The sequence below is a fragment of the Sturnira hondurensis genome, unplaced genomic scaffold, assembly GCF_014824575.4.
Source record: "Sturnira hondurensis isolate 20B ecotype Veracruz unplaced genomic scaffold, ASM1482457v3 Scaffold0009449, whole genome shotgun sequence".
Taxonomy (NCBI): domain Eukaryota; kingdom Metazoa; phylum Chordata; class Mammalia; order Chiroptera; family Phyllostomidae; genus Sturnira; species Sturnira hondurensis.
Window position 1 is genome coordinate 143897 of NW_028082080.1, and position 25789 is coordinate 169685.

At 37.6% G+C, this 25789-nt stretch overlaps 1 protein-coding gene across 1 annotated transcript in view; it reads left to right on the forward strand.

The window, feature by feature from the left end:
* CASK (calcium/calmodulin dependent serine protein kinase) overlaps positions 1–25789 on the forward strand; it is a 365574-nt gene that overhangs the window by 70441 nt on the left and 269344 nt on the right. Inside the window, exon 2 of the mRNA XM_037057119.1 lies at positions 19304–19409. Within this exon, the coding sequence (XP_036913014.1) occupies positions 19333–19409 (77 nt within the window). The 5' untranslated portion in view covers positions 19304–19332. The remainder of the gene's footprint in view (positions 1–19303; positions 19410–25789) is intronic.

Genomic DNA, 25789 nt, shown 5'->3' on the forward strand with positions numbered 1-25789 from the left:
ATGTTATACTTATCACCTCTATGGCTTGGGCAAGTCACATAACCTGTGTATGTCTAAACTGCTTCATCTAAAAATAGGGCATAATACCTACCTCTAGAGTTATTAAGAAGATTGAGTAACATTAAATAAAGCACTTAGAACAGTGCCTGCCCCTTTTTCTCTTAATGATATTCTGTTTACACCAATACCCTGAAACTTTACAATGCTATTCTCTAGTGAGAGCCTTTTTAAAAAGTCATTATGCTTGGTTCTTGAAAATCTTTTTAAATCTGGAAATTCATTCTTTATAGTTCAGAGAAAAATGTTTCTATTATTTCTTAGACAAGTTCCTTCCCTCCAGTTTCTCTGTTCTTCCTTGCTAGAGTTGTTGTTAGTCAGAAAATATCAGGGTTCACAGGATTGATCTTTATCTCTAATCTTTTTTCCCCTATTTTCGTTTTTGTCTTTTTGTTCTACTTTAAGATATTTCCTTAGCTTGATCTCCTAACCCTTCTATTTGAATATTCCGTTTGGGCTCTCATTTCTCATTTTCAAGAGTTTTATTCTCCCCTGAATATTTCTCTTTTAAATAATTAGTATTATATAGTTTCTTGTTCTTGTTTTCTGGGGTTCATATCATTCTTATCTATCTCAAAATAGTATATTTTTGGAAATCTTCTTTGCATTGTTTATGCAAGCAATGATTTCCTCAGAATTATTTTTTTCTATTTACTTATTTTTTAAACAGAGGGGAAGGGAGGAAGAAAGAGAGGAAGAGAAACATCAGTGTGCAGTTGCCTCTTGTGTGCCCCCTACTGGGGACCTGGCCCCACAACCCAGGCATGTGCCCCGATTGGGAATGAACCAATGACCCTTTGGTTTGCAGGCTGGTGCTCAATCCACTGAACTGCACCCGCAGGGCTATTTTTTCCTATTTCTTTGTTTTAGTCTCTTTTCTTTTAAGAGGCTTTCCTCAAATATCTGGTGATCATTGGTTGTTCTTTTATTTTTCAGAGGGAAATATTAAGTAGTTGCCTGGAAACTTTGTACATAGGTAACTTAATTATATGTGATCTGACAAGGACTGGCCCATTTTTCAAGAGCCCCAGCAGTGTTGGTATCTTTAGGTTTTTTGTTCTCAAACAGGTCAGTTTGACAGAAAACAGTCTTCCAATCTTATACCTTGTGCTAGGGGTGTGTGTGTTTGGACAGTGGCAGTGGTGAAACACAGGTCTAAGCCTGATTACAATGGTTCCAGGCACCTAACTCCGGGAAGGACGCTGAGGATCTTTTTTAGCATGCGTATTTAACATGTGAACTTGATAGTTAATCATTCTAGGTACAGTGCCTTCATTTTGACCTAAGCTATGAATCTGGTGTCCAAAGTCTCCAAATAATATGGGGAGAGATAATTTGCTTGGGCAAGGATATCTAGGGTCATATTGTTTCTGTAAAGGTTTGGCCAATCCTCCTGTTTTCTGCTCCACCATGCACCCTTGCTTTCAAAGTTACCTGGTGCTTCCTTTTCCTAAACCTTTCTTGGGAATATTTTGGTAAGGCATATCAGCTTGTTTCTTACTGGCTTGCCTTGTTGCAAGCCTGGTTTGAGTTAGTTAAGGTTCTACAAAAAGAAGATGCCAAGAAAAGATTAGGTGTGTAAGAAATTTATTGGGAAACTATCTGTGAGTGAAAATGATAGGGAAAGGAGCCTGAGGAGGCTGGGAGAGCCATCACAGGTTATGCAAGTCTAACTCCTTTTGAGGATAAAGGGTAGGGAGAATCTGAGACTAAGGCGCAGATCCAAGAAGTTTTTGTTGAGGACTATTGGAAGTCTTTGAGCCAGTGCTGGCCATCACAGCCCCACATCTCATAGAAATGAGCCTGCCTTAGTATTCATGCTGCTGTTAGTCACTGGCCGGGAGTAGCCTGTAGGAAGTTTGGTGTGGCAGGAATACAGTGAGGAATTATAGTACTGCACCTTGAGGTTGTCAGTCAGTTGTAGTACCTGCACTTTAGATTCAGAGTTGCATCTTCTTAGTGGCTGCCACATTTGGATTTTAACTTTCTCTGATCTGCTGTTTTCATTTACTTTCTACCATCCAGGCAAAATCTTTGCTAGTCTACCTTTACTAGTCTGTGATATCTTCCCCTGAGCAAAATCTCTTCACTATGAAACAAGAGCTGGGGAGAATGGGGAATTTACTCCTCACTGGCTATTTCACCCAGATCCTCCCTATGGAGCAGGACTTCGTATTTAGGAGGGGGCGGGAGGTATGAACTAGTGCCCCATCCTGACTGCTACTACCACTCAATAAGGATTTTTCACACCCAAAGTCAGGGAGGATGACATCTGCCACTGTTCACCAGGTGCTAAATATTCTTGGGCTAATTTTACAGCCTAGGAAGTTGGAGGAGATGGGAGCTGCCACTCAGCTGCCAAGCGCACTTCTGTAGCTCTCTTGCAGCAACAGAGCCATGCAGGAAAGGGGGACCACACTCTTTACTAGCTGCCCCACCAGAATAACCCGTGTTTAGCTGGAGTTGGGGCAATGGAATGGGTGCTGCCCATGTTCTCAGCTGCAAAATTGACCCTAGATAACTCTTCCACTTCAAGGAGCTGATATGTCACTCAGCTGCTGGGCCTCTTAGAACAGTCCCTCTTTAAGATAGAGAGCTGTGGGGATACACAGATGCAGTCCCTATTCTGTATGTACAGCCTCCCATTGTTCTCTTACTGTAGATTTTATTGAATAAGTGCTTCTTAATTTATTGCAAGCCCTTTGATCAGTCTTCAGAGACTTTGAGTGATTATTAATTTTGACCAGCTAAATATATGTCTGGGCAAGGTGGGGAGGTTTCCCTGAGCTCACACAGTCATTTCAGAAGCCCTGCCTAGTCATTGTATTTTTATTAATTCTGTATCTTATAGCAAAGTAGTTTTTCAAAAATAAAATCAGGCGACTTGAAAGGATTAACCTAAGATTTTTTTAAGGTATTATGATTTTATTACTGAAATTTGCTCCGATTGAACTTTAATCACAACTTTATATTTTAGTTTTTAGAAATAATAGCTTACCTGTAAAGTTCATCCTCAGAACCAAGTAGCTGAAGACCTAAGAAGCCATATAGCAGAGTGTTAAGAGCATAGGTACTTGGGCCAGACTACCTGAGTTCAAATCCTTCTTCTGCAGTTTATTAGTCCTGTGGGTGAGTTCCTTAACTGCTCTCTGCCTCAGCTTCCTTGTATGTAAAATGAGTATCATCCAACTGTGATTGTTGTAATGAGGGTTGAATGAGTGGACACATTTAAAATAGAGCCTTACTCATACTAAGTACTCAGAAAATGTTAACTTGTGGTTATTGCTAGACATGTCAAAGACAAATAACCTTCTCATCTGTGTATTATATTATCGAAGCCAATAATATTATTGTCTGTGATCAGATATCTTGGTGATATGATTTATCCAACTAGCTATATGATCTTTAGTGTCCTCTAATGGGAGTAAATTAGATATGCTCTTTTCATCAACCTGCTTCTGTTGGCATTGTGATGATTTAACATTATAAAATTATTTGTGAATAATTAACCAAAGACAAGATCCACATATATAAAATGATTTAAGAAATAGTTTAAATGGATATGAAACTTTAAATCATAATTATGTAATTTATGATATTAAATAATAGAGTGCATGTACCATGCAGTAACATAGAAATTTTAGGCATATATTAATTTTGTTTTAAAGTAGTACATTCACACCAATCCAAAAGAACCTATGCACCCCAATGTTCATAGCAGCACAATTCACGATAGCCAAGAGTTGGAAGCAACCTAGATGCCCATCGGTTAATGACTGGATCACAAAACTATGGTACATTTACACAATGGAATTCTATGCTGCAGAAAGGAAGAAGGAACTACTACCCTTTGCAACATCATGGATGGAACTGGAAAGCATTATGCTGAGCGAAATAAGCCAGGCGGTGAAAGACAAATATCATATGATCTCACCGTTAACAGGATTCTAAACAAACCAAACATGCAAGCAAAATACGACCAATGACACTCAAATATGGAACAGGTTGACAGGGTCCAGAGGGGAGAGGGGAGAGAATTATAGGGGAAAAGGGAATGGACTCACATGAACAAGTATAAAGGACACATGGACAATAACTAAGGGTGGGGGGTGGAAAGGGGAGGGAGGCAGGGAGCATGGGGTGGGGGGCGGGCAGGGTTGGGAATATAAGACAGAAACCTGTACGTGAACAAGAATTAAATAAAAATTATATTAAAAATAAAATAAAATAAAATAAAATAAAAATATTTCCAAAAAAAATAATAAAAATAAAGTAGTACATTCAGTAATGGGAGTACCTTGAAGTGTTTTATTTTAAGTCATGGCAATATACTACAATATAATGTTAACACTCAAATATCTGCAAGTAGGTGGCATTTTTGTCATTCTCTGAAAAGTTTTCAGTCAGTATAGATGTAGATTGCCTCAAATATTGGACATTTTTAGATTCCTCTTCCAATAGGGTATGGGTTAACAGAAAGATTGCTAGATGGGAATCAGAGACCTGCATTTATTTTCTAGTTGTGCTGTGAACTAGCTGTATGGCTTTGCACATGTCTCATACCTTCCTACAACCTGAATTCCCTTACGAGTAAAATATGACGATAGAGAGAGTGTGTGGTAATGGTTCTATTAGTGTCCCTGCCATTTCTAGTACTCTCTGATCAGTGATATATATACTTTGATGTCAGAAAGCAGATATAATAGATGTTGGTCAAATGAGTTCTGGGTGTTTGGTGATGCCTTCAACAGAGTTGGCAGAAATGTAAATCACCAGCAGTCTTACAGTTTGGTAATTGCTGAGATATTGAGCCCTGTATGCGGTGCTGTTAAATTGCAGCAGGGTAGGCCTACCTCAGCTGGGGTAGAATGTTAAGTAGAACTTTGAGGCAAAATGTGAGTGTGATTTTGATGAATGAGTTGGGATTTAGCAGCAGAGAAGAAAGGACACATAATCAAATAGAGGGAGCAGCATAAAGGGGCAAAGAGAGAATGGGGGTGGTGCAGAAACTGCAGGTAGTTCATGATGAAGGTCAGGGAGGATGATGGAAGAAGCTAGGAAAGAATGTAATATGTGTGTAATATGTAATAAAATCTAAACTACTTGAGTAAGAAGCAGGAAAACTAGGTCCTGTTTTCATTAATGTTGCCAAATAGCCATGTGGGCACCAGTTATTTGACTTAAAATGACAGTTTTGGAAGGCTTTTAAAGCCAAGCTGAGAGATTATACATCGTGGTGTCAGAAATGGAGAGCACAAAGGTTTTTGGAGTAATATGGTAATATTAGAGAAAACACTATGATGACAATTTAATGAGTAGAATGAAAAGAAGGAAGTGGAAGCAAAGATTCCCATCAAAAGATCTTCGCTGTGATCAGACAAGAATTCATGAGGGCTGAATCTAGAGTAAGAACAGTAAGGGGCAGATTGTTTTGACAGGTGTTGCAGAAATAGACGTCGACAGGTTTTGGCAGCTGCATATAGGAAGTAGAAGAGAAGTAGTAGTTGGTGTGAGGATGATTGCAAGGGCTGTCCAGAATAATGATGGTGCTGGTGGTCAGTAGGCCATGTCCATGCAGCTATGTGGAGTCTGTTTTACCTTTTTTAACTAGTGTCCTTATTATTAGGCACTTTAGCTGCACCTGATGTTTACTTTTTTTCCAAATAATTCCATGGTCAACTTCAGATTCAGTTCTTTTTGGATTACGTTGCATGATTTCTCCAAGAATTGTAGATGAAAAACTACAAGGTAAAAGTAGGTTTAGAACTATATAGCAGTGTCGCTTAATAATTGAATGTGCACATTCACAACTTCTTGTCATCAGTCTTGGTTGGATTGACATTTGGTAAAGGTAGGAAAAATTTATGTCCACCAAAAATGGTCAGAGGGAAAGGAAGCAAAACTTGTGCTCATGCTCTGTGTCATGCACCATGGCAGGCACTTTCATCTATTTTATTGATCATCTAGGGTGGATTACAACCTGGTGTGGGATCTATTCTCTTCCTCTAGATTTTATAGATGAGGAATTGGGGCTCTAAGGTTATGCAGCTACTAAGTAAAGGAGACGAGATTTAAAGGTGTTTTTTTTTTTACTCCAAGTCTGTTGCTCTAGCTGTTACATCCTAAGTGCATCCCCAAAGAAGTGTGTTAACATTTGAAAGGATAAGTGCAAAATCTGTGGAAATAGTGTGCCTGGGACCCAGGACAGGTTCATGGACACAGAACTTTCAACTGGTACAACTGGAAGGTACCCTGAATTGGTACCCTTTCTAGAAAAGTCACTTATATAAAATAAAAAACATTATCTAGAATTAGCTAAATAAGTTATTGATTGTCTTTGTTTCCCATAGTATTGAGACATGAATTAGACCTTTTGTTTCTACTAAACGACAAAGGATTCTTAAGTGAAGAGGTGTTAAGGCCCCGACTTCTTTCTGCTTCTTTTCACTGACTCGGAACATCCTGCCTTGCTGGGATTGCACTCAACTCTGTGTGAGTCAGGTGCTAGAAGTATCTGTTTCTATCTCAAATGTAAACTTATGTTTTACCCACTCTAAGTTTGATGAAATGGCAAAAGAGCTACTGAGAAAAAATTAAGAAAGAAAGCAAGTTGATTAGAAATGTGAAGTCTTTAAAGAGTAAGGAAATAGATTTTCTGGCATTCTCCCTACAACAAATAGGGAAAACCCTTAGCATAAATGTAAGATATACTTACTTTGTATGTATAAATATTAAGCTCTAATAATTAATCAATTTATATTGTTTTGATATAGAAATGGGAAACAGGATATTTGATCACATGAAATGACCCAAGGGAACTTTCTGTAATTTTACAAAAAAAGAAAAACACACTTGATGGTGGTTGCATTCATTTCATACAGTAAAGTGCTAGGTTTGGGGCAGAGATTAAATGATATGTGGATATACTTATGAGTGGGTTTTTTTGTCTAATAGTTATCCTCAAAATATGCTCATTATTAGGATATATAAGGAGACACTAATTTTTGGGGCTGTCTAGTCTCAACTCAGCTGTACTCCTGTGGCCTCGAGATGGTTTGGATGATTATCTGTCATGAGCTTAATCCTTGGACATCATTATCTACATCAGTCTCTGGGACTTTTGTGCTTCCCTTAAATTTTACTGTAAAATCTTTTGGGGCAGAGCATCTGTCACTTTTACAGATTTATAAAAGTGGTTTCTGGCCCCAAATAAGTTAAAAATTGCTGATCTAGATAACTGCCACATTTTCAGATACTTAAATATACTGCCTCTTAGTTTTATAAAAAAGGTTAAAGGAAAACAGTTTATTCTAAGGATAAAGCAGTACATTATTTACTTAAAATTATATTGAAACAAGGGCAAATACAGCCTTTTCAGAATTCCCTATGTTCCTCTTTCTTTCTAGAGTTTCACTGTGTAAAAAAAGTGTCCTCCCTGCCAGTCTCCACTACCATCTGGAATAAGAAATTGGAATAAGAAAAAATTCTATTACTACTCCTTGAGGCTTCTTGATTAGTTTTTTTTAATTAAGATTAAAAGGCAAGCTATTTAAATTCATATTGCTGTCAGCCATTTGCAGCTATCCGTATAAATTGGGATTTTGGCAATAGACCACCAAAATAAAATATAGAGATAATTTGGTTGAGGTATGTATGAATCTGCAGAGTTAACCATAATCCCTGATTTCAAGTTGTTATTTATCAAAATAGTTAGCTTATTATTTTTATTGATTCTTTTCAAAATGTGTCACACATTGGTACTTACCTTTTACTATAAATTTGTTTTTTACTATTTTTGTGAGATTTGTTGACAAAAAGTTCAACTGCTGGATGGTGAAACCCATATTATTTTTTTAAAACTTGGATAATTATTTCACCATGTCATAGAGAATCTTGGCCTTAGTCTTTCATTTATTTGTATATTAAAATAGTCTACAAATTGATTTCTGGAGAGGCTTTTGGTCCTATTGGTAGTGTTTCCTGGGCTAGCCCCATTCTGGAGGAAAGAGGTGTGGAGGGGAAGTGGGTAGTAAAGAAGCTTATCCTGCCAGGTATCCTTGTTGAACTCCTTGGCTATCAATCAATAAATAAAAATGAAATAATTATAGTAGCATAATTAGAAAAGTGTAAAATACTGGTATGTGAATAACATTTTTTACTTAGATGTATTAGTTGAATTCCTGTCTTATTGCAGTAACTCTTTTCTTTGTAAACTTTACTGCATAAAAATTTATACAGGCCAATGAATTTTAACATACACACATATATTCTCTATTGTGCCACAAAGTTTCTTCATGCTTCTAACATGTTTTTAAGACTTTAATATTGAAAAGTAATTGAGGTATAAACTAGTATTTTTCTAATTTTCTTTTACAAAGTTAGGGATACCATTTTGAAATAGATGTCTGGTTTTAGCGAAGTGCCCCCATCTTTTTCACTTTTTTTTTGTAAAGCTTTTTTTTTCTTAAATAAATATTTATTATATTTTTCCCATTCTGATTTAGTCTCCTTATACTCCCCTCCCCCACAATCACCACACTGTTGTCCATGTCCATGAGTTCTTTTTCTTTTTTGCTCAATCCCTCCACCCCCTACCCTGCCCCACACCCTTAGCTTTCATCCTACTCTCTATCTATGAGTCTATATCCATGTAGCTTATTAGTTCAGTTTGTTCACTAGATTCCACATATGAGTGAAATCGTATAGAATTTGCCTTTCTCTGACTGGTTTATTTCACTTAGCTTAATGTTCTCCAGGTCCATCTATAACTGTCCCAAAGAGTAAAACTTTCTTCCTTTATATGGCTGGGTAGTATTCCACTGTGTAAATGTCCCATAGTTGTTTTTTCCCTTCATCTACTGATGGGCACTTGGGCTGCTTCCATGTCTTGGTGATTTTAAATAATGCTGCAATGAACATAGGGGTGCTTATGTACTTCTGAATTAGTATTTTGTGTTCCTTTGGATATATTCCCAGAAGTGGGATTGCTGGGTCAAAAGAACAAAGTTGGAGGAATCACACTACCTAATATCAAAATATACTGTAAGGCCATGGTAATCAGAACAGCATGATACTGACATAAAAACAGACACATAGATCAATGGAACAGAATAGAAAAACCACAAATAAATCCCTACTTTTATATTCAATTAATATTCAACAGAGAAATCAAGCACATACAATGGGTTAAAGATAGTTTATTCAATAAATGGTGTTAGGAAAATTGGACACATAGGTGCAGAAAAATGAAACTAGACCACCTTCTTCCACTGCACAAAAGAATACATTCAAAATGGATTAAAGACTTAATTAAACATTAGACCCGAAACGAAAAAAAAATTTGTAGAAGAAAACATACGCAGCTATATCTCACACATTGCTCGTAGCGCTTTTGATCAGATATATCTCCCCAGGCAAGGGAAACAAAAGAAAAAATAAAATGGGGCTACATCAAACTGAAAAGTTCTTGCGCAGCAAAGGAGACCATCAATAAAATAAAAAGACAACCCATGGAATGGGAGAATATATTTGCCAATACATCTGATAAGGGGCTAATATCCAAAATTTATGAAGAACTTACAAAGCTCAACACCAAACAAAAACAAACAACCCAATTAAAAAATGAGCAAAGTAGCCAAATAGACATTTCTACAGAGAAGATATACAGATGGCCAATAGACATAAGAAAAGATATTCAATGCCACTAATCATTAAAGAAATGTAAATTAAAACCACAATGAAATATCACCTCACACCTGTCAGAATGGCTGCCATCAATAATCAACAATCAAGTTCTGGCGAGGATGGGGAAGGGAAAGGGGAACCCTTTTGCACTGTTGGTGGGAATGCAGATTGGTGCTGCCACTGTTGAAAGCAGTATGGAGATATCTCAAAAAATAATTGTAAAGCTTTTTTGGTTTACATTTCCCAAAATGAAAAGCAACAGAGGATTCATACCCTCTAGATGTTTATAACATTGTATTTCTATTTTTGTCATGTTCAAAATATCTTAATGATCATTCATATATTTGAGGAAAACTCTAATGCTGGAATTTTACTTGGTATGGATTTCAGCCACCTCTGCCTTTTCCTTTTATCCATATAATCAACATCTTTCTATGTTATTAGTTGAGTCCAAAATACATTTTCACCAAATTCATGGCTGAGTAACAGCTTGAAGAGAAGACTCAAAGTTGTATCTTCTAAAAGACAAATGATTTGATTTTTTAAAAACTTAATATAGGCCTTATCCACAAGGGCCTTTTAAGCAAATGTACTTCTTTGAGGATATTTTAATACCTCAGAAGATAAATAGTAGTTAAGATTATTGTATTGGTCTCCTGTAATTTATAGTACTTCAGTATCGATTAAGAATGTCCTGGAGTTTTTAAAATGGTACTTTAGATAATTATTTACCAAATCCATCTTAATGAAGAGTGAAACAGAAGACAAATAGTTCTCACAGTATTATATTTTCCAGGTAATACTTGTTTATAAATATAATGTTGCATTTAGTTCGAATTTGGTATCTAATTGGATGGGCTGCTTTAATACATTGTTACACTTAATCACAACTGAAAATTTGGGGGCAATATATTTCTAAAACCACAGGCCCTGGCTGGTGTAGCTCAGTGGATTGAGTCCAGGCTGTGAACCAAAGGGACGCTGGTTCGATTCCCAGTCAGGACACACGCCTGGGTTGTGGGTCAGGTCCCCAGTAGGGGGTGTGCAAGAGGCAACCACACATTGATATTTCTCTCCCTCTCTTTCTCCTTCCCTTCCCCTTTCTATAAAAATAAATAAATAAAATCTTTAAAAAAACCATTAATCTGTAAATGCTTAAGACCATTAAGATTGGTTTCAAACTAATATTTTTCCCTATTTAAAATTTTCCATCAAACATTCTCAATTAGTAATATGCTGCTTCCTTCCTTTTATTTTGATGATGAGTTATATTACTAGAAGAGGGGTCGCAGCAAAAAAAGCGGTGGCTGGCGGACCCTGGGTGCACAGGGTTGCAGCAGGTGGACCCAGCAAGAGGGCAGATTGTGGAGGAGCGCGGTGTGCAAGGCCGCTGGCAGATTGGGTGGTCCCACATTCACATGCAGATAAACCAGGCAAAACTGGGGAGCAAAACAGACCGCACAACTCGAGGCTCCAGCACAGAGAAATAAAGCCTCAAAGACTGATTGGAAACACCTGTGGGGGTTGAGGTGCTGGGATAGACTCCAGCCCCACAGGAGAGTTCATTGGAGAGACGCACAGGGTCTTATAATGTATACAAGCCCACCTACATGGGAATCAGCAACAGAAGGGCCCAGTTTGCTTGGGGGAAGTGGCAGAAGGGACTGAAATCCGACAGAGCAGAGCAAGCACCATTGTTCCCTCTCTGACTCCCTGCCCCACGTATAGCATCACAACCCAGCGACGTGTGTTACCCAACCCTGGTGAATTCCTAAGGCTCTGCCTCTCACTACATAACAGGCATGTTAAGACAACAGAAAAAAAAATGGGCCAAACGAAAGAACAGATCAAAGCTCCAGAAAAAATACAACTGAGTGACCAAGAGATGGACAACCTATCAGATGCACAATTCAAAGCACTGGTGATCAGGATGCTCTCAGAACTGGTTGATTTTGGTCACAAATCAAGATGAAAAAATAAAGGCTATGCTAAGTGAAAAAAGGAAAATGTACAGGGAACCAATAGTGATGGGGAAAAAATCTGGGACTCAAATCAATGGAATGGACCAGAAGGAAGAAAGAAACAACCAAACTGAAAAGAAGGAAGAAACAAGAATTCAAAAAAAATGAGAGGCTTAGGAACCTCCAGGATATCTTTAAACGTTCCAACATCCAAATTATAGGGGTACCGGAAAAGGAAGAGCAACAAGTGGAAAAGTTACTTGAGCAAATAATAAAGGAGAACTTTCCCAGTCTGGCAAAGGAAATAGACTTCCAGGAAGCTGAGAGTCCCAAAGAAGTTGGACCCAGGGAAGCACGCACCAAGGCACATCATAATTACATGACCCAAGATTAAAATGGAGAGAATCCTAAAAGCAGCAAGAGAAAAGAAGACAGTTACCTACAAAGGAGTGCCCGTCAGACTGTTGGCTGATTTCTCAAAAGAGACCTTGCAGGCAAGAAGGGGCTGGAAAGGAGTATTCCAAGTCATGAAATCCAAAGACCTACATCCAAGATTGCTCTATTCAGCAAAGCTTTCATTTAGAATGGAAGAGCAGATAAAGTGCTTCTCAGATAAGGTCAAGTTAGAGGACTTCATCATCACCAAATCCCTATTATATGAAATGTTAAAGGGACTTACCTAAGAAAAAGAAGATAAAAAATATTTATAGTAAAATGACAGCAAACTCACAATCATTAACAACCACACCTAAATGAAAACAAAAGCAAACCAAGCAAACAATTAGAACAGGGACAGAACCACAGAAATAGAGATCACATAGAGGGTTATCAACAGGGGAGTGAGAGGAAGAGAGAGGGTGAAAAGGTACAGAGAATAAGTAGCATAGATGGTAGGTAAAAAATAGACGGGGGGGGGGGCAAGAATAGTATGGGAAATGTAGAAGCTAAAGAACTTGTAAGTATGACACATAGACATGAACTAAAGGGGGAATGTGGGTGGGAGAGGGTGTGCAGGGTGGAGGGGTGAAGAGGGGAAAATGGGACAACTGTAATAGCATAATCAATAAAATATATTTTAAAAAATAAAAGAAATAATTATTTCCAAAATCAAAAATTTTGTCTTATATTTGTTTTTTCTCCACCTGCCCCCACCTTTCACCCTCACTTTTTCCCACCTTTGGCTGGTCTGTGGGTCATTTATACATGTTCCCTGATGACCCTTCCTCTTCTTTCCCCCATTATTACCCTCCCCCTACCCCTCTAGTTACTGTCAGTTTGTTTTTTATTTCAATATCTCTGGTTCTACTTTGCTTGCTTTTTTGTTTTCTTGATTGGGTTCCACTTATAGGTGATATCATATGATATTTGCTTCCCTTCTTTATTAATCTGAAAAATAAGAGTTTCAGGCCAGAGGATGTTTTTTAAATGGACAAGAGTTAAAAGAAATTAGAAGTTGCTTGGATTTCTTTGTACATGAAAAAAGATAATAAAGCATATAGGGTAGTAGTAAAATATGTAAAAGATCAGAGAAACAGGGTTTGCAGTTAACCCAGGTTGGTGTGTGGGCCTGGCTGGGCCTTTGGTCATCCACTAGTTGAGAAGGTCAACTTTCCCAATTTATAGGAAAATAGCCTCATTAAAAGTCAACCTGATCTGTATGATTGTCAAAGGCAGCTGGGATCTTTAGTCTTCAAATTAATTATTAGATAAAGGTGAGACTCAACAACAGAATTTGACTTTGCTACTACAGGGCAGGGCAAAAGTAGTTTTACACTTCATATGGAGAAATAACACAATAATAAATAAATAATAATGCAAGAATAAACTGTTTTGTGTACTCACAACTGTAAACCTACTTTTGCCTCACCCTATATAATCCCTGCAAGGCTCTGCTTAGATTTTTTTTTTTTAAATATCATATGGTGGCCAAGATGGAGGCATAAGTAGAAATGCTTTACTTCCTCACTCAACCAAAGGAAAGATAACAACCAATTTAAAAAAAAAAAAAAGAACTGCCAGAAATTCAGACTGCATGGAAGTCCGACAACCAAAGAGCTGAAGAAAGATCATCCAGACTGGTAGGAGGAGCAGAGACAGGCAGCTGAGGTGGAGAGGACCAGTCAGTCCCTAGTCACGTGCTGATAGGCAGGAAAGAAAAACTGGGGAGCAAAACACACCGTGAAACCAAGGGTTTCAATGGGGGAAACTAAAGACTCAAAACCTCTGGCTGTAAAAATTTATGGGGGTCTTGGCAGTTGGAGAAACTCCAGTCTCACAGGAGAGTCCATTGGAGAGGCCCACAGGGTCCTAGAAAGTACACTAACCCGCCCACCCAGGAATCAGCGCCAGAAGCGCCTAATTTGCTTGTGGGTAGCAGGGGAAGTGACTGAAAGTTGGGCAACACCGAGCAAGCGGCATTGTTTCCTCTCTGAACCCTCCCCCCACATGCTATGCCATAACTCATACCTAAGGCTCTACCCCTTACAACATAAAATGTGCCGCTACGCAAAGAAATATGGCCCAAATGAAAGAACAGATCAAAGGCCCAGAGAAAGAACTAAGCAATGAAGAGATAGCCAACCTATCAAATGAAAAGTTTAAAACACTGGTGATCAGAATGATCACAGAAATGGTTGAATATGGTCGCAAAATAAAGGAAGAAGTGAAGGCTATGCAAAGTGAAGTAAAGGAAATTATACAGGGAACCAAAGTAAAGGGAAGGAAACCAGGACTCAAATCAACAATTTGGAGCAGAAGGAAGAAAGAAATATTCAACCAGAACAAAATGAAGAAACAAGAATTAAAAAAGTAATAATAATAAAGGAGAGGCTTAGGAACCTCTGGGACAACTTTAAATGTTCCAACATCTGAATCATAGGGGTGCCACAAGGAGAAGAGGAAGAGCAAGAAATTGAAAACTTATTTGAACAAATAATAAAGGAGAACTTCCCTAATCTGGCAAAGGAACTAGACTTCCAGGAAATCCAGGAAGCTCAAAGAGTCCCAAAGAAGTTGGGCCCAAGAAGGAACACACCAAGGCACATCATAATTACATTGGCCAGGATTAAAATGAAGGAGAGAATCCTAGAAGCAGCAAGAGATAGGGGGACAGTCACCTACAAAGGAGTTCCCATCATACTGTCAGCTGACTTCTCAAAAGAGACCTTACAGGCAAGAAGGGGCTGGAAAGAAGTATTCCAAGTCATGAAAGGCAAGGACCTACATCCAAGATTGCTCTATCCGGCAAAGCTTTCATTTAGAATGGAAGGACAGATAAAGTGCTTCTCAAATAAAGTCAAGTTAAAGGTGTTCATCATCACCAAGCCCTTATTATATGAAATGTTAAAGGGACTTATCTAAGAAAGAGAAGATCAAAACTATGAACAGTAAAATGACAACAGACTCACAACTATCAACAACTGAACTTAAAAACAAAACCAAAAACAAAAATGAACTAAAGCAAACAACTACAACAGGAACAGATTCACAGAAATAGAGATCACATGGAGGGTTATCAGTGGGAGTGGAAGGGGGGATAATGGGAGAAAAGGCACAGGTAATAAGAAACATAAATAGTATGTTGAGAATAGACAAGGAGAGGTTAACAAGAGTATGGGAAATGGAGAAGCTGAATAATTGATATGTATGACCCATGGACATGAACTATGGTGGGGGAATGATGGTGAGGGGGGTATAGGGCAGAGGAGAATAAAAGGGAGAAAAAAAATGGAAAACTGTAACAGCATAATCAATAAACTATATTTTAAAAGTAAAAATAAAATAAATTTTTATTGAATGGTTCTGGGCAAGCTCACTTAAATTTTGGGCTTTTGTATGCATATACTGTGGTCGAGATTGCTAATCCAGTGCTAAGAATGTCAGAAGTCAGAAGTCATTCCTTGTCATATTTGTAAATACCCAAATTATTTTTGACCCATGGTCAAATTAACTTGTTGCAGAATTGTGGCACTCTAAAAGTAACATCCAAATTTTAAAAGATAGTACACAGAATTCTGTCACAAGAACAACTAGTTAATGAAATGAATAAGTAAGCACTTTCCAGGAAAATTCTTTAAAAAAAAATTCTAGGCCCCACTATCTTAAGAAACTAGTAGTAATGGTAATAGGAAAAGGAGTAAGTGTGGTAGGAAGTTGATTTAATTTGTGTGTTTCTCAAATTTTGGTCAGAAAATTAAATAGTACTTTCTATACTACTAGTGCTTCTTTTAAAGGGAAATAAATTGGTAAAATATAGACATGTACTTAAATGTTGTATAAGGTTATTACACATAGAAGTAGATTACTTTTAAATCTTTTAAAATTTCTCTTAGAAATTAGAAAGTAGAAAGGTACAAAGAAAAATGAAGTGATGCCAGTTAAATGTAGATGAAGCAGCACTTTCAAACAGCCGTGATAACTCTAGATCAGGTCACTCACAGGAGCATTCTGTGCTAGTATCTCTAAGCAGTCACATAATCTCTATTTCAAATCAGCACCTACTTTCTGATTTCTTTCTACTCTGACTTATGAGCTGATTTGTAGGCAAGTACAGGCATACCTCAGAGATACTGTGAGTTTAGTTCCAGACTACCACAATAAAAGAAGCATTGCAATAAAGTGAGTCATAATCTAAAACAAACATTTTGAGTTTAATATCCTTGGAATCTATAGTTAGAATGCACATATGATACATTTGTATTTTGTAACCTATGATTTTTCTATTTTGGATTTTTAATATACCCATTAAGTATTTCCATAATATGCAAATTATGGAAAACGGTGCCACAGTTATCCTAGATATAAGCTAATTTTTGCATTATTGCGCTTATAATTTCAAATATATTTTATATTGTTAATTCTATGCTGTTTAATTAGTGTCCTGATTTTAGTTGCTGAAATGTCAGATTTGATTACATTTAAATGTTTTTAGTCTTTGAAGGCAGGGTCCCCAGCAATTCTTTCTTCATTTCGAAGGTGGGTAGGTGATAGTGACTAGACCAGGAGCATGTTCAACCACATACCAAGAAGTAATATGCAAGTTCTATTGGAGGGTTCTTTAGTGCACTCATGTCTACTTTCAGCCTTTTAGTGTAATAAATGTGCCATATGACAAATGGTGAGTGTGGAGGCTGAAACACAGTGTAATTACATGAATGGGGCAAAATAAAAAGACAAACTGATAACAGGAGAAAAGACCAGTTTTCAGTGTCAAACACTAAATCTCTGTTACTTCTCGACTCCAGTATCAAAGCATTGAGTTAAAATCAGCTTTTCTATCAAAATGGAAAGAGAGAAAGTGTGGTAAAAATAGAAGGTATTAAAAGGGTGGCTTCTAATAAAATGAGAAGCTAGAAACAAACATAAAAATAAGTAATAAATCTCCTAAGCTTTTAATTACATAAGGAGATAGCACATTTTTGAAGAGAAAGAAAAACTGCAGGCATCTGGTTTATGTTGTCTGGCTTCAACCTGGCCCTCCAGGACACTCATCACAAGCCTTCCTTGTAATTATGACTTCCCGGCACAAAAGCCACACCTGAGTGACACCTCTCCTCCTCTGCAGGACCTTTCCAACCATTTTAGGAGATGGAGACCATCTTGCAAGCACCTCCGATCTCTTCCTTTACAATGAACACTGAGCCACCTTACCCCTCAGCCCCATAGTGCTACACGCCACACAACTCCTTTCACATCCATATTCTCATTTGAATCTTACCACTGCCCTCTGAAGTTAGTGTAGTAGACTCTGCAGGTCCTACATCACCGACCGCCTTCCCCATTTCATTTGCAATAAGAAAGGTATTTGTAGAGGTTGGCCATTGGTTGTCATGTAGGGGTGACAGAGTCAGGGCCAGCACCAAGTTTCCCAACTCTATATCCTGTGGGCTTTTCATCACTGCCATTTACAAACACAGAGTATTCCCTTTAAAACAACTGCAAAAACAGACAATCAAAACTTTTTGACTCTATTCTTTTCCTACTCCTAGATTCGTCTGATCTGATCATGTCTAAACCCAGCATTATGGAGTGTTGGAGAGGCCTGGGCTGAAACCTACCCCTTGTGATACTATGTGATCTTGAACACATTTCTAAGCCCATTTCCTCATCTGTAAAAATACATGCTTGTAAAAATACAGAGTTGTTAGGACAATATATGACAATGACTATATTAAGTTCTTAGCCCAGTGAGAGACATGATAAATTTTAACATATGATTACATAATTGTCTCCTGCATAGCGACCTCAGACCTGACATCTCCACATTACTTCATCTTGGCCAGAATGCTAATGGTCTTCCTTGGCTGACTCTTAACAACCTTTTCTCTGCCTTCTCCAACTACTCATGCCTTAATTCCTTCTATTCTGTTTCTTAATATGGTGTCATTGATTATTTCTTTGCTGGTGGCTTGTCTTTTGGCTAATTTACTGATTTGCTTTCTTCATTCTGTCTACCCTTATGTAAGTCCTTCCCTCAGCAGCCATTGCTCTGTTGGCAAGACTAAGTTGAATTAATATTAAATCTAAGGGGAGATAATGTTCTCTTTTGCTTTGAGCAATGTATCCTTAGCCATTGTTCTCTTTACCTCTCTCCCTCTATTTCCAAATGTAAAAGTGTCATATTGGATTTTACTCATCCAAACAGGTAAAACCCCAACACTTTTTTAAAAGATTTTATTTATTTGTTTTTAGAGAGAGGGGAAGGGAGGAAGAAAGAGAGGGAGAGAAACATCAATGTGTGGTTGCCTCTCACACTCCCACAAATGGGGACCTGGCCTGCAACCCAGGCATGTGCCCTGACTGGGAATTGAACTAGTAGCCTTTTGTGTCACAGACCAGCACTCAATCCACTGAGCCACACCAGCCAGGGCAGAGCTCCAGCACTATTAACACAGGAGGGCTTTAATTATCTTATTCCATGCAGACATGGCAAACTGTCTGCATATGATGATGATGACAGTGGCGATATTAACAGTTTTATTTTCCAAATAGTATTATAGAACTTACACACTGGACTTATCTACATTATCAGAATTTGTTCTTCAGAATAACACTTTAGATAGTGTTCTGAATTATCCAACATATTTTATAAATGATGTAAAAACAACCTTCTGACTTTGATGCTGGGAGTAGTATCTTTTCTATTTAAACCATACTCATTTTTTGCCCCCTGTTCCATGTAATTTCCCTGATGTGTGTCTATAAATGCTAGATTTTAGACTAAGAATATATTATTATCCAGTTTAGGGAAAACTAAGAAAAAGGGATAAACTACAAAGCAGCAAACTGAGTTACTTATTAGCAGATTAAGAAAATTACAAATTTCAAAACTGATTGTAAAAGTTTGAGGAGAGTGTGCTATTTACATTTTTTAGTAATAAGTGCTGACTCTATAATGTGCATAGATTTAAGGTGACAGAAAACATGGAAAAGTTATAGTGTCTAAGATTTTACAGATTAAAAGGTAGGCTTAGCTTAAATGGGGGATTTCATCTCTTTAGAGAAATCTTCATGTTACCATAGATCATATCCATTCATTCATCATTCACTCTGATTGTCTTTTGTTCCTACCTAACAAAGCATGTTGTCTGTTTGTTTTGCAGATCTAAAGCGGGAAGCCAGTATCTGTCATATGCTGAAACATCCCCACATTGTAGAGTTATTGGAAACATATAGTTCAGATGGAATGCTTTACATGGTTTTTGAATTGTGAGTGTACATTTTATTTTCTTAAGGGTTAAAACTATAAGCAACATTGGTTTTGAATAACACTAATGCTTTCTTTTAAAATTTAACAATAGTTGTGAACTAATCTAGGACAAGTACCTAAAATAATAAGAATAAAAGGGTTATCTCATCTTTAAAGTTCACAGTGGCTGAGGAAGCAAAAGTTACTCATATTTAGTTACCCTCGCTTTTTTAGCATACTTCAGAGAAGAGGCTCTAAAAAGAAAGAGCTCCAAGAGATAGGAGGCCACAAAATAGAAAATTCTGATCATAGGAGTCTCTATGATGAGGGGTGGGATGGCAGTAGAGGCCTCCATGTAGCAAGCCTCTCTAGCAACTAAAAACAAGTAATAATAGACTTAAATTCCTCTTTTGATATAGTCACCATATTGGCTTATAAAGGAAATTCTATAGATAATAGTGTATCTTGATTTCAATAAGCCACTTGACATATTTCTCACAGAATTATTGTTAGTACAATGGAGAAATGTGAGCTAAGGATAGGGCAACTGGGTAATTTTATGCCTGGTTAAATGATTGTGTCCAGAGATTGTATCTTTTATGGGATACCATCCTATTCTGTTCAAATTTTAATCAGTGGCTTTGATTAGGGTCTCTCACAAAGTAACCAAGTATTTGTTTAGGGCTGAAGTCATTTTAAGGCTCCAGTGGGGATGTATCTGCTTCTAAGCTCACTCATGTTGTTGGCAGCAGGCTATTGGGCTGAAGACCTTAGTTCCTCATGAGCTATTAGCCTGAGGCTACCATAGGTTCCTTGTACCTGGGTCCCTCCTTGGAGTAGCTCACAACATGGCAGCTGGCTTCATCAGAGCGAACAATTAAGAGGGCAAGAGTATGAACAAGACTGAAGGCAATCTTGTAACCTAATCTCAGCACTTCTGCCATATTCTATTAGTTAGAAATAAATCATTAAATCCAGCCCACACAAAAGAGGAAGGAATTACACAAGGGTGTGAATACCAGGAGGTGGTGGTCACTGGGAACTATGTCAAAAGCTACTCCCACAGAAGACTAACTAATACACAGAATATTCAGATGAAAATTTTTAAATATTTTACAAGCTTGCAACAAAGGAGCTGAAATTAAGAAGATGAAATTTAAGACCAATTGATATAAACTTATTCATTCAACTACGTAAGTGCAAGTACACTGTGAATTTACTTGTAGCTTCTTGGGTGAAAAGATGTAAATGTTGTAGTTAGTTGTTGCAACAGAGCTTTAAAAGCCCTAAATGGAACCTTTGGCTACACTAATTATAAGTACATAGTATTCAGAACCAAGCCACACTCCCACTGTATTGTTTACTACTCTTTCTCCTGGCGTGTTCATAGTAAGCAGTACACTGTCATGCATCCAGAAAGGGATAACCAAAGTAGGAACGAGCCTAGAAATTCTGTCATAGAGTCATAGCCTTCAAAATCTTTGTTGGTAAACTTACTAAAAAATTTTTGAAACAATGTACCTCCTCACATATTTTTAAGTTGACATATAAAAACTTTTATTGTGAGCTTATAATTTTCAGTATCTCATATTTTTAAATATATTTTCTTCAAAACTGTATAGATGCATCTTTATCTCATTTTATGTCTGCTATGTGACCTGAATGGCAAAAACTAGTCATCATTGTCAAACCAGTGAGCCAAATCAGACTCACCTTCTGTCAGAAAAAAACAATCTGACTTTAATTTTCAAATAAAATTAAAGTGTTAATAGACATCCCTGAGACACTCATGTTACTATTCATTTCTTTCTTTCTGTATTTTTCCATTACCATTTAACCCCTTATTACTCACTTCTCCCCTGTAATCACTATACTGTTGCCCATGTCCATGAGTGCTTTTCCCTTTTTGCTCTATCCCTCCTTCTAATTCTGAAATAGACCAGGCTTTGCCATGAATGTATTGTCTGGATGAAGTAAAATGGTTCTTCCTTTTTTCCCAAGTTTTCTGTTTTATTGTGAAGGTTCTCTTCTTCCCTTGATAGATTTACATTCTCCAGTTGTCCCTTTGAAGCTAGGGAACTTCTCAGTATAGGTGAGTGATTTGTCATTTGCAATGGTTTCCTGTGAGTGGAGATGTAAAAGGAAAATCAGCAGATCACAGACTTGTTTTCAGATAAATCAAATTGTGGCAAATGAAAATATGGAAATTGATTGCCTTAAAATTATCATAATCCCTTGGAAGGACTTTGGGTACACCCAGAGATACTCTAGTCCCAGTTTGAAGAGCAGTGGCATGGAAGAGCTATTGAAAATGTTGGGAGGCTTTAGTTATCCAAAAATCTATGGGTTTTCTTTTTCTGCTAAGAGAGTCCTCACAGCAGAAGCCCATGGTAGAACAAAATGGATGTCTTCAGTTATTTAAAAGATTGTCATCTGTAAAAAGATTATATGTTTGTTCAGTGTAGGGTCAGGGTTGTAACTACCATCAACAAGTGGCAGGTAGATTTCTCCCCTAAGTGAAGAAGGCCTCTAATGGTTAGACTAACTGCATATATGAAATGGGCTGTCTCACAGAGGACAAAATTCTCATTAGATATACTCAAGCTGAAGCTGGTTTGAACTAGAGAGGGTCTCTAACATCCCTTCCAATTTTAAGATACTATAATTTTAATTACTTTTTCTGATTAAGTATTATTCTTTATTCAAGAAATATGTTTCTGTCCAAATTTTTATTCACTGAGAAAACTAAAAAAATAAATAAATTTTATCACATACTATAAAGTAGTGAACTTAGAAAGCAAAATTTTGCTTAAATTGTACCCTGTTTCTGTGTTTCAAAAGGATCTAAGTGCAGTAGAGAGAAAATGGTTTTTGATTTCATAAAGCTTGGTTTAGTATCCTAGTCATGTCACTTGTACTAATTATGACTTTGGCCAAGTCTTTTTAGCTTCCCTGAGCCTCAGTGTTCTTTTTTAAAATTATATTTTATTGATTATGCTATCACAGTTGTCCTGATTTTCCCCCTTTACTCCCTCTACCCAGTACCCCCGCCATTCCCTCAGGCAATCCTCCCTTCGTTATTCATGTCCATGGGTCATGCATATAAGTCCTGTGGCTGCTCCATTTCCTATACTGCACTTTGTATCTCCATGTTATTGGTAGTTATTCTGTAACTACCTATTTGTAGTTACAAATCTACAAATTTGTAGATTTCTTAATCCCCCTCACCTCTTCACCCATTCCCTCACACCCTCCTCCCACCTGGTAACCATCAAAACACTCGTGATATCCATGATTCTCTCTCTGTTCTTGTTTCCTTAGTTTGTTTTTTTAGATTCAATTGTTGATAGATATGTATATTTTTGTCATTTTATTGTTCATAGTTTTGATCTTCTTTTTCTTAAATGAGTCTCTTTAACATTTAATATAATAATGGTTTGGTGATGATGAACCTTTTTAGTTTTTTTTTCTTTCTTGGGGAAGCTCTGTATCTGCCCTTTGGTTCTAAATGATAGCTTTGTTGAGCAGAGAAATCTTGGCTGTAAGTGGCTTTTCATGACTTTGAATACTTCTTGCCAATTCCTTGTAGCTTGCAAAGTTTCTCTTAAGAATTCAGCTGACAGACTAATGGGAACTATCTTGTAGGTAGCTGTCTCCATTTCTCTCGCTGCTTTTAAGATTCTCTAGTCTTTAACCTTTGGCATTTTAATTATGATGTGTCTTGGAGTGGGTCTCTTTGCATCCATCTTCTTGGGGACTCTGTGCTTTCCTGGACTTGCATATCTATTTTGTTCACCAAATTAGGAAAATTTTCGTTCATTATTTTTTTCAAATTCCAAATTCTTGCTCTTTCCATTCTCCTTCTGGCATCCCTTCATTCAAATGTTGGAATGCTTAAATTTGTCCCAGAGGGTGCTTACACTACGTTCATTTTTTTAATTCTTTTTTTCTTTCTGTTGTTCTGGTTGGTTGTTTTTTGTTTCCCTCCAAATCTTGATTTGTGTCTTGGTTTCATCTACTCTACTATTGTTTCCCTGTAAATCGTTCTTTTTTTTTTTCAATTAGTGTATCCTTCATTTCTGACTGGGTCTGTTTTATGCTGTTGAGGTCCTCACTAAGTTCCTCAAGCATCCTTATAACCAGTGCTTTGAACTCTGCATCTGATTGATTGCTTATCTCCATTTTGTTTAGTTGTTTTTCTGGAGTTTTGATCTGTTCTTTCATTTCAGCCATGTTTCTTTGTCTCCTTGTTTTAGCAGCCTCCTTGTGTTTGTGTCTATATATTAGGTAGAGCTTTTTTTGACTCCATGTTGCTAGTGTAGCCTAATGTAGTAGGTGTCCTACAGGGTCCAGGGAGCACAGCCTCCCCAGGGAGCACAGTACTCCCCTTGAGTACCCAAGCTGGGTACTCGAGGTGCGCCCATTCATGTGGGCTAAGTACACCTTCCTCTTGTAGTTGAGCCTTGATTGCTGTTGGTAGATCAATGGGAGGGATTTACCCAGGCCAGGCAGCTGCAAAGATTGGCTGTGGCTCCTTACCACTAACCTCCGCTGTGCATGGAGAATCAGCTTTGCAGGAATAGAGTGGCAGTCCTCCAACGCAGTCTGTAGCTAACCACTGAGTGCAATGGCCCTAGTGTATCCTGGGTGATGCAGGCCAATGTCAGCCCCAACCTGTGTTTTGCCCAGGGCCACCATACCTGAGCCATAAAGCAATCTGAGATAGCTGCTACTTGTGCTGGACTTGGAGATTTGCAGGTGAAGTCTAGCTGTGAATCTACCCTGGCTGCTGCTAGTGCTGGGCCGGGGGCTCACTGAGGCCATTGGTTGCTTATTTGAGAGTATTTAGGAAGTTGTGAAGCAAGAGCCAAGACTTGCCATTCATATGGAAAATCAGCTTGGTTGGACCTATAAGTTGGGTGGGGCAGAGTCTCTGGGTATCTCCAAGGCATGTCAGACAGGGTTAGCCAGGTTGATGGAATCTCAGATATGGCACCAGAGCTTGCTGGCTCTATGGGGGAGGAGTTTAGAAAAGAGACAATGGCCTCTCCTTCCCATGAGGCCAAACATTGCCATTTCCTCCCTTTATGCCAATGGTGCCTTTCAAGCTGTTTTTCTGGTTCTAGAGCTCAGAGGGAGTAAGTTTGAGTAGGTGAGTCTGTGTGTGGGTTCTTTAAGAGGAACTGCTTGGGGCTCCAGAAGTTTCTTCCACCAACTCAATCCCCACTGGTTTTTGCACCCAATATTTGTGAGGACTTACCTTTCTGGCACTGGAACCTTGGGCTGGGGGCCTTGGGGTGGAGCTTGGACTCCTCGGTCCTGAGATATCCCTCCTGAATTTTTATCAACTACACGTAGGTGAGAGACCAGCCCATTCTGCATCTGCGCCCCTCCTACCAGTCTGGATGGATGTGGTTTCTTTTAACTCTGTAGTTGTCAGACTTCCATTCACCTCAATTTCTGACAGTTCTGACTGATGGTGGTTCTGTATTTTATTTGTAATTTTCATATGGTTGTGTGAAGAGGCGAGCCATGTCTGCATCGTAACTGGAAGTCTTGAGCTTCAGTTTTCTTACCTTTAAAACCTTCATAATATTATGAGAACTAGATGAGAAAACTATGTGAATTTACTTTTTATAAAATGGTAAAGTGCTCTACAGCAGAAGGTATTGTTTTCAGTAGATGGCACAGGTTAGTTTTAGTTCCTCAGTGTTGAATCTGTATTAGATTTTATATAGCTCATTTTATATGATTCAATTGTGATTGAAATAATTTATCAATGGCTATATATTGAGGTGAGACCTCATTAAAATTGCATGTTTACTTAGCCACCTAATTCCAGTGTTAATCCATCACACTAGAACATGCATTTCTATTTGAAATTTTTTAACTTTTGGGGGGAATTTTAAATAAAAAGAGAATACTATGATCAACAGTAGTGTACCTGTCACTCTGCTTCAACCATTATCGACATTTTGCCATTCTTTTTCTACCTATCCATTACTGTTGTCTTTTTTATCATAGAGATTTCTAAAACAGTGTCATTTCAACTATAAATTCCCCTGTTTGTATTTCTGACAGTTAAGGACTTTTAAAAATGACCATAATATTTATATCATACCAAGCAAAATCAATAATAATGTCTTAATATCATATATTCAATTGGTATTCAGTTTTCCTTGATTGAACATGAATTTTAAAGCCTATATTTCTAAATTTAGAATTGTGTTATTAACTCTGGGGATCTGGAAATAGGGTCAGAAACAAAACAAATATAAAATCTTTTGTATCATGATTTTTTAATAAATTCACCCCAGTTTTTAAAATTCATTTTGAACTTCTGGGTTTAAAACAGAAAGACAGAGAAATCAAAACTATGGATTACTGTAAGATTTAAGGT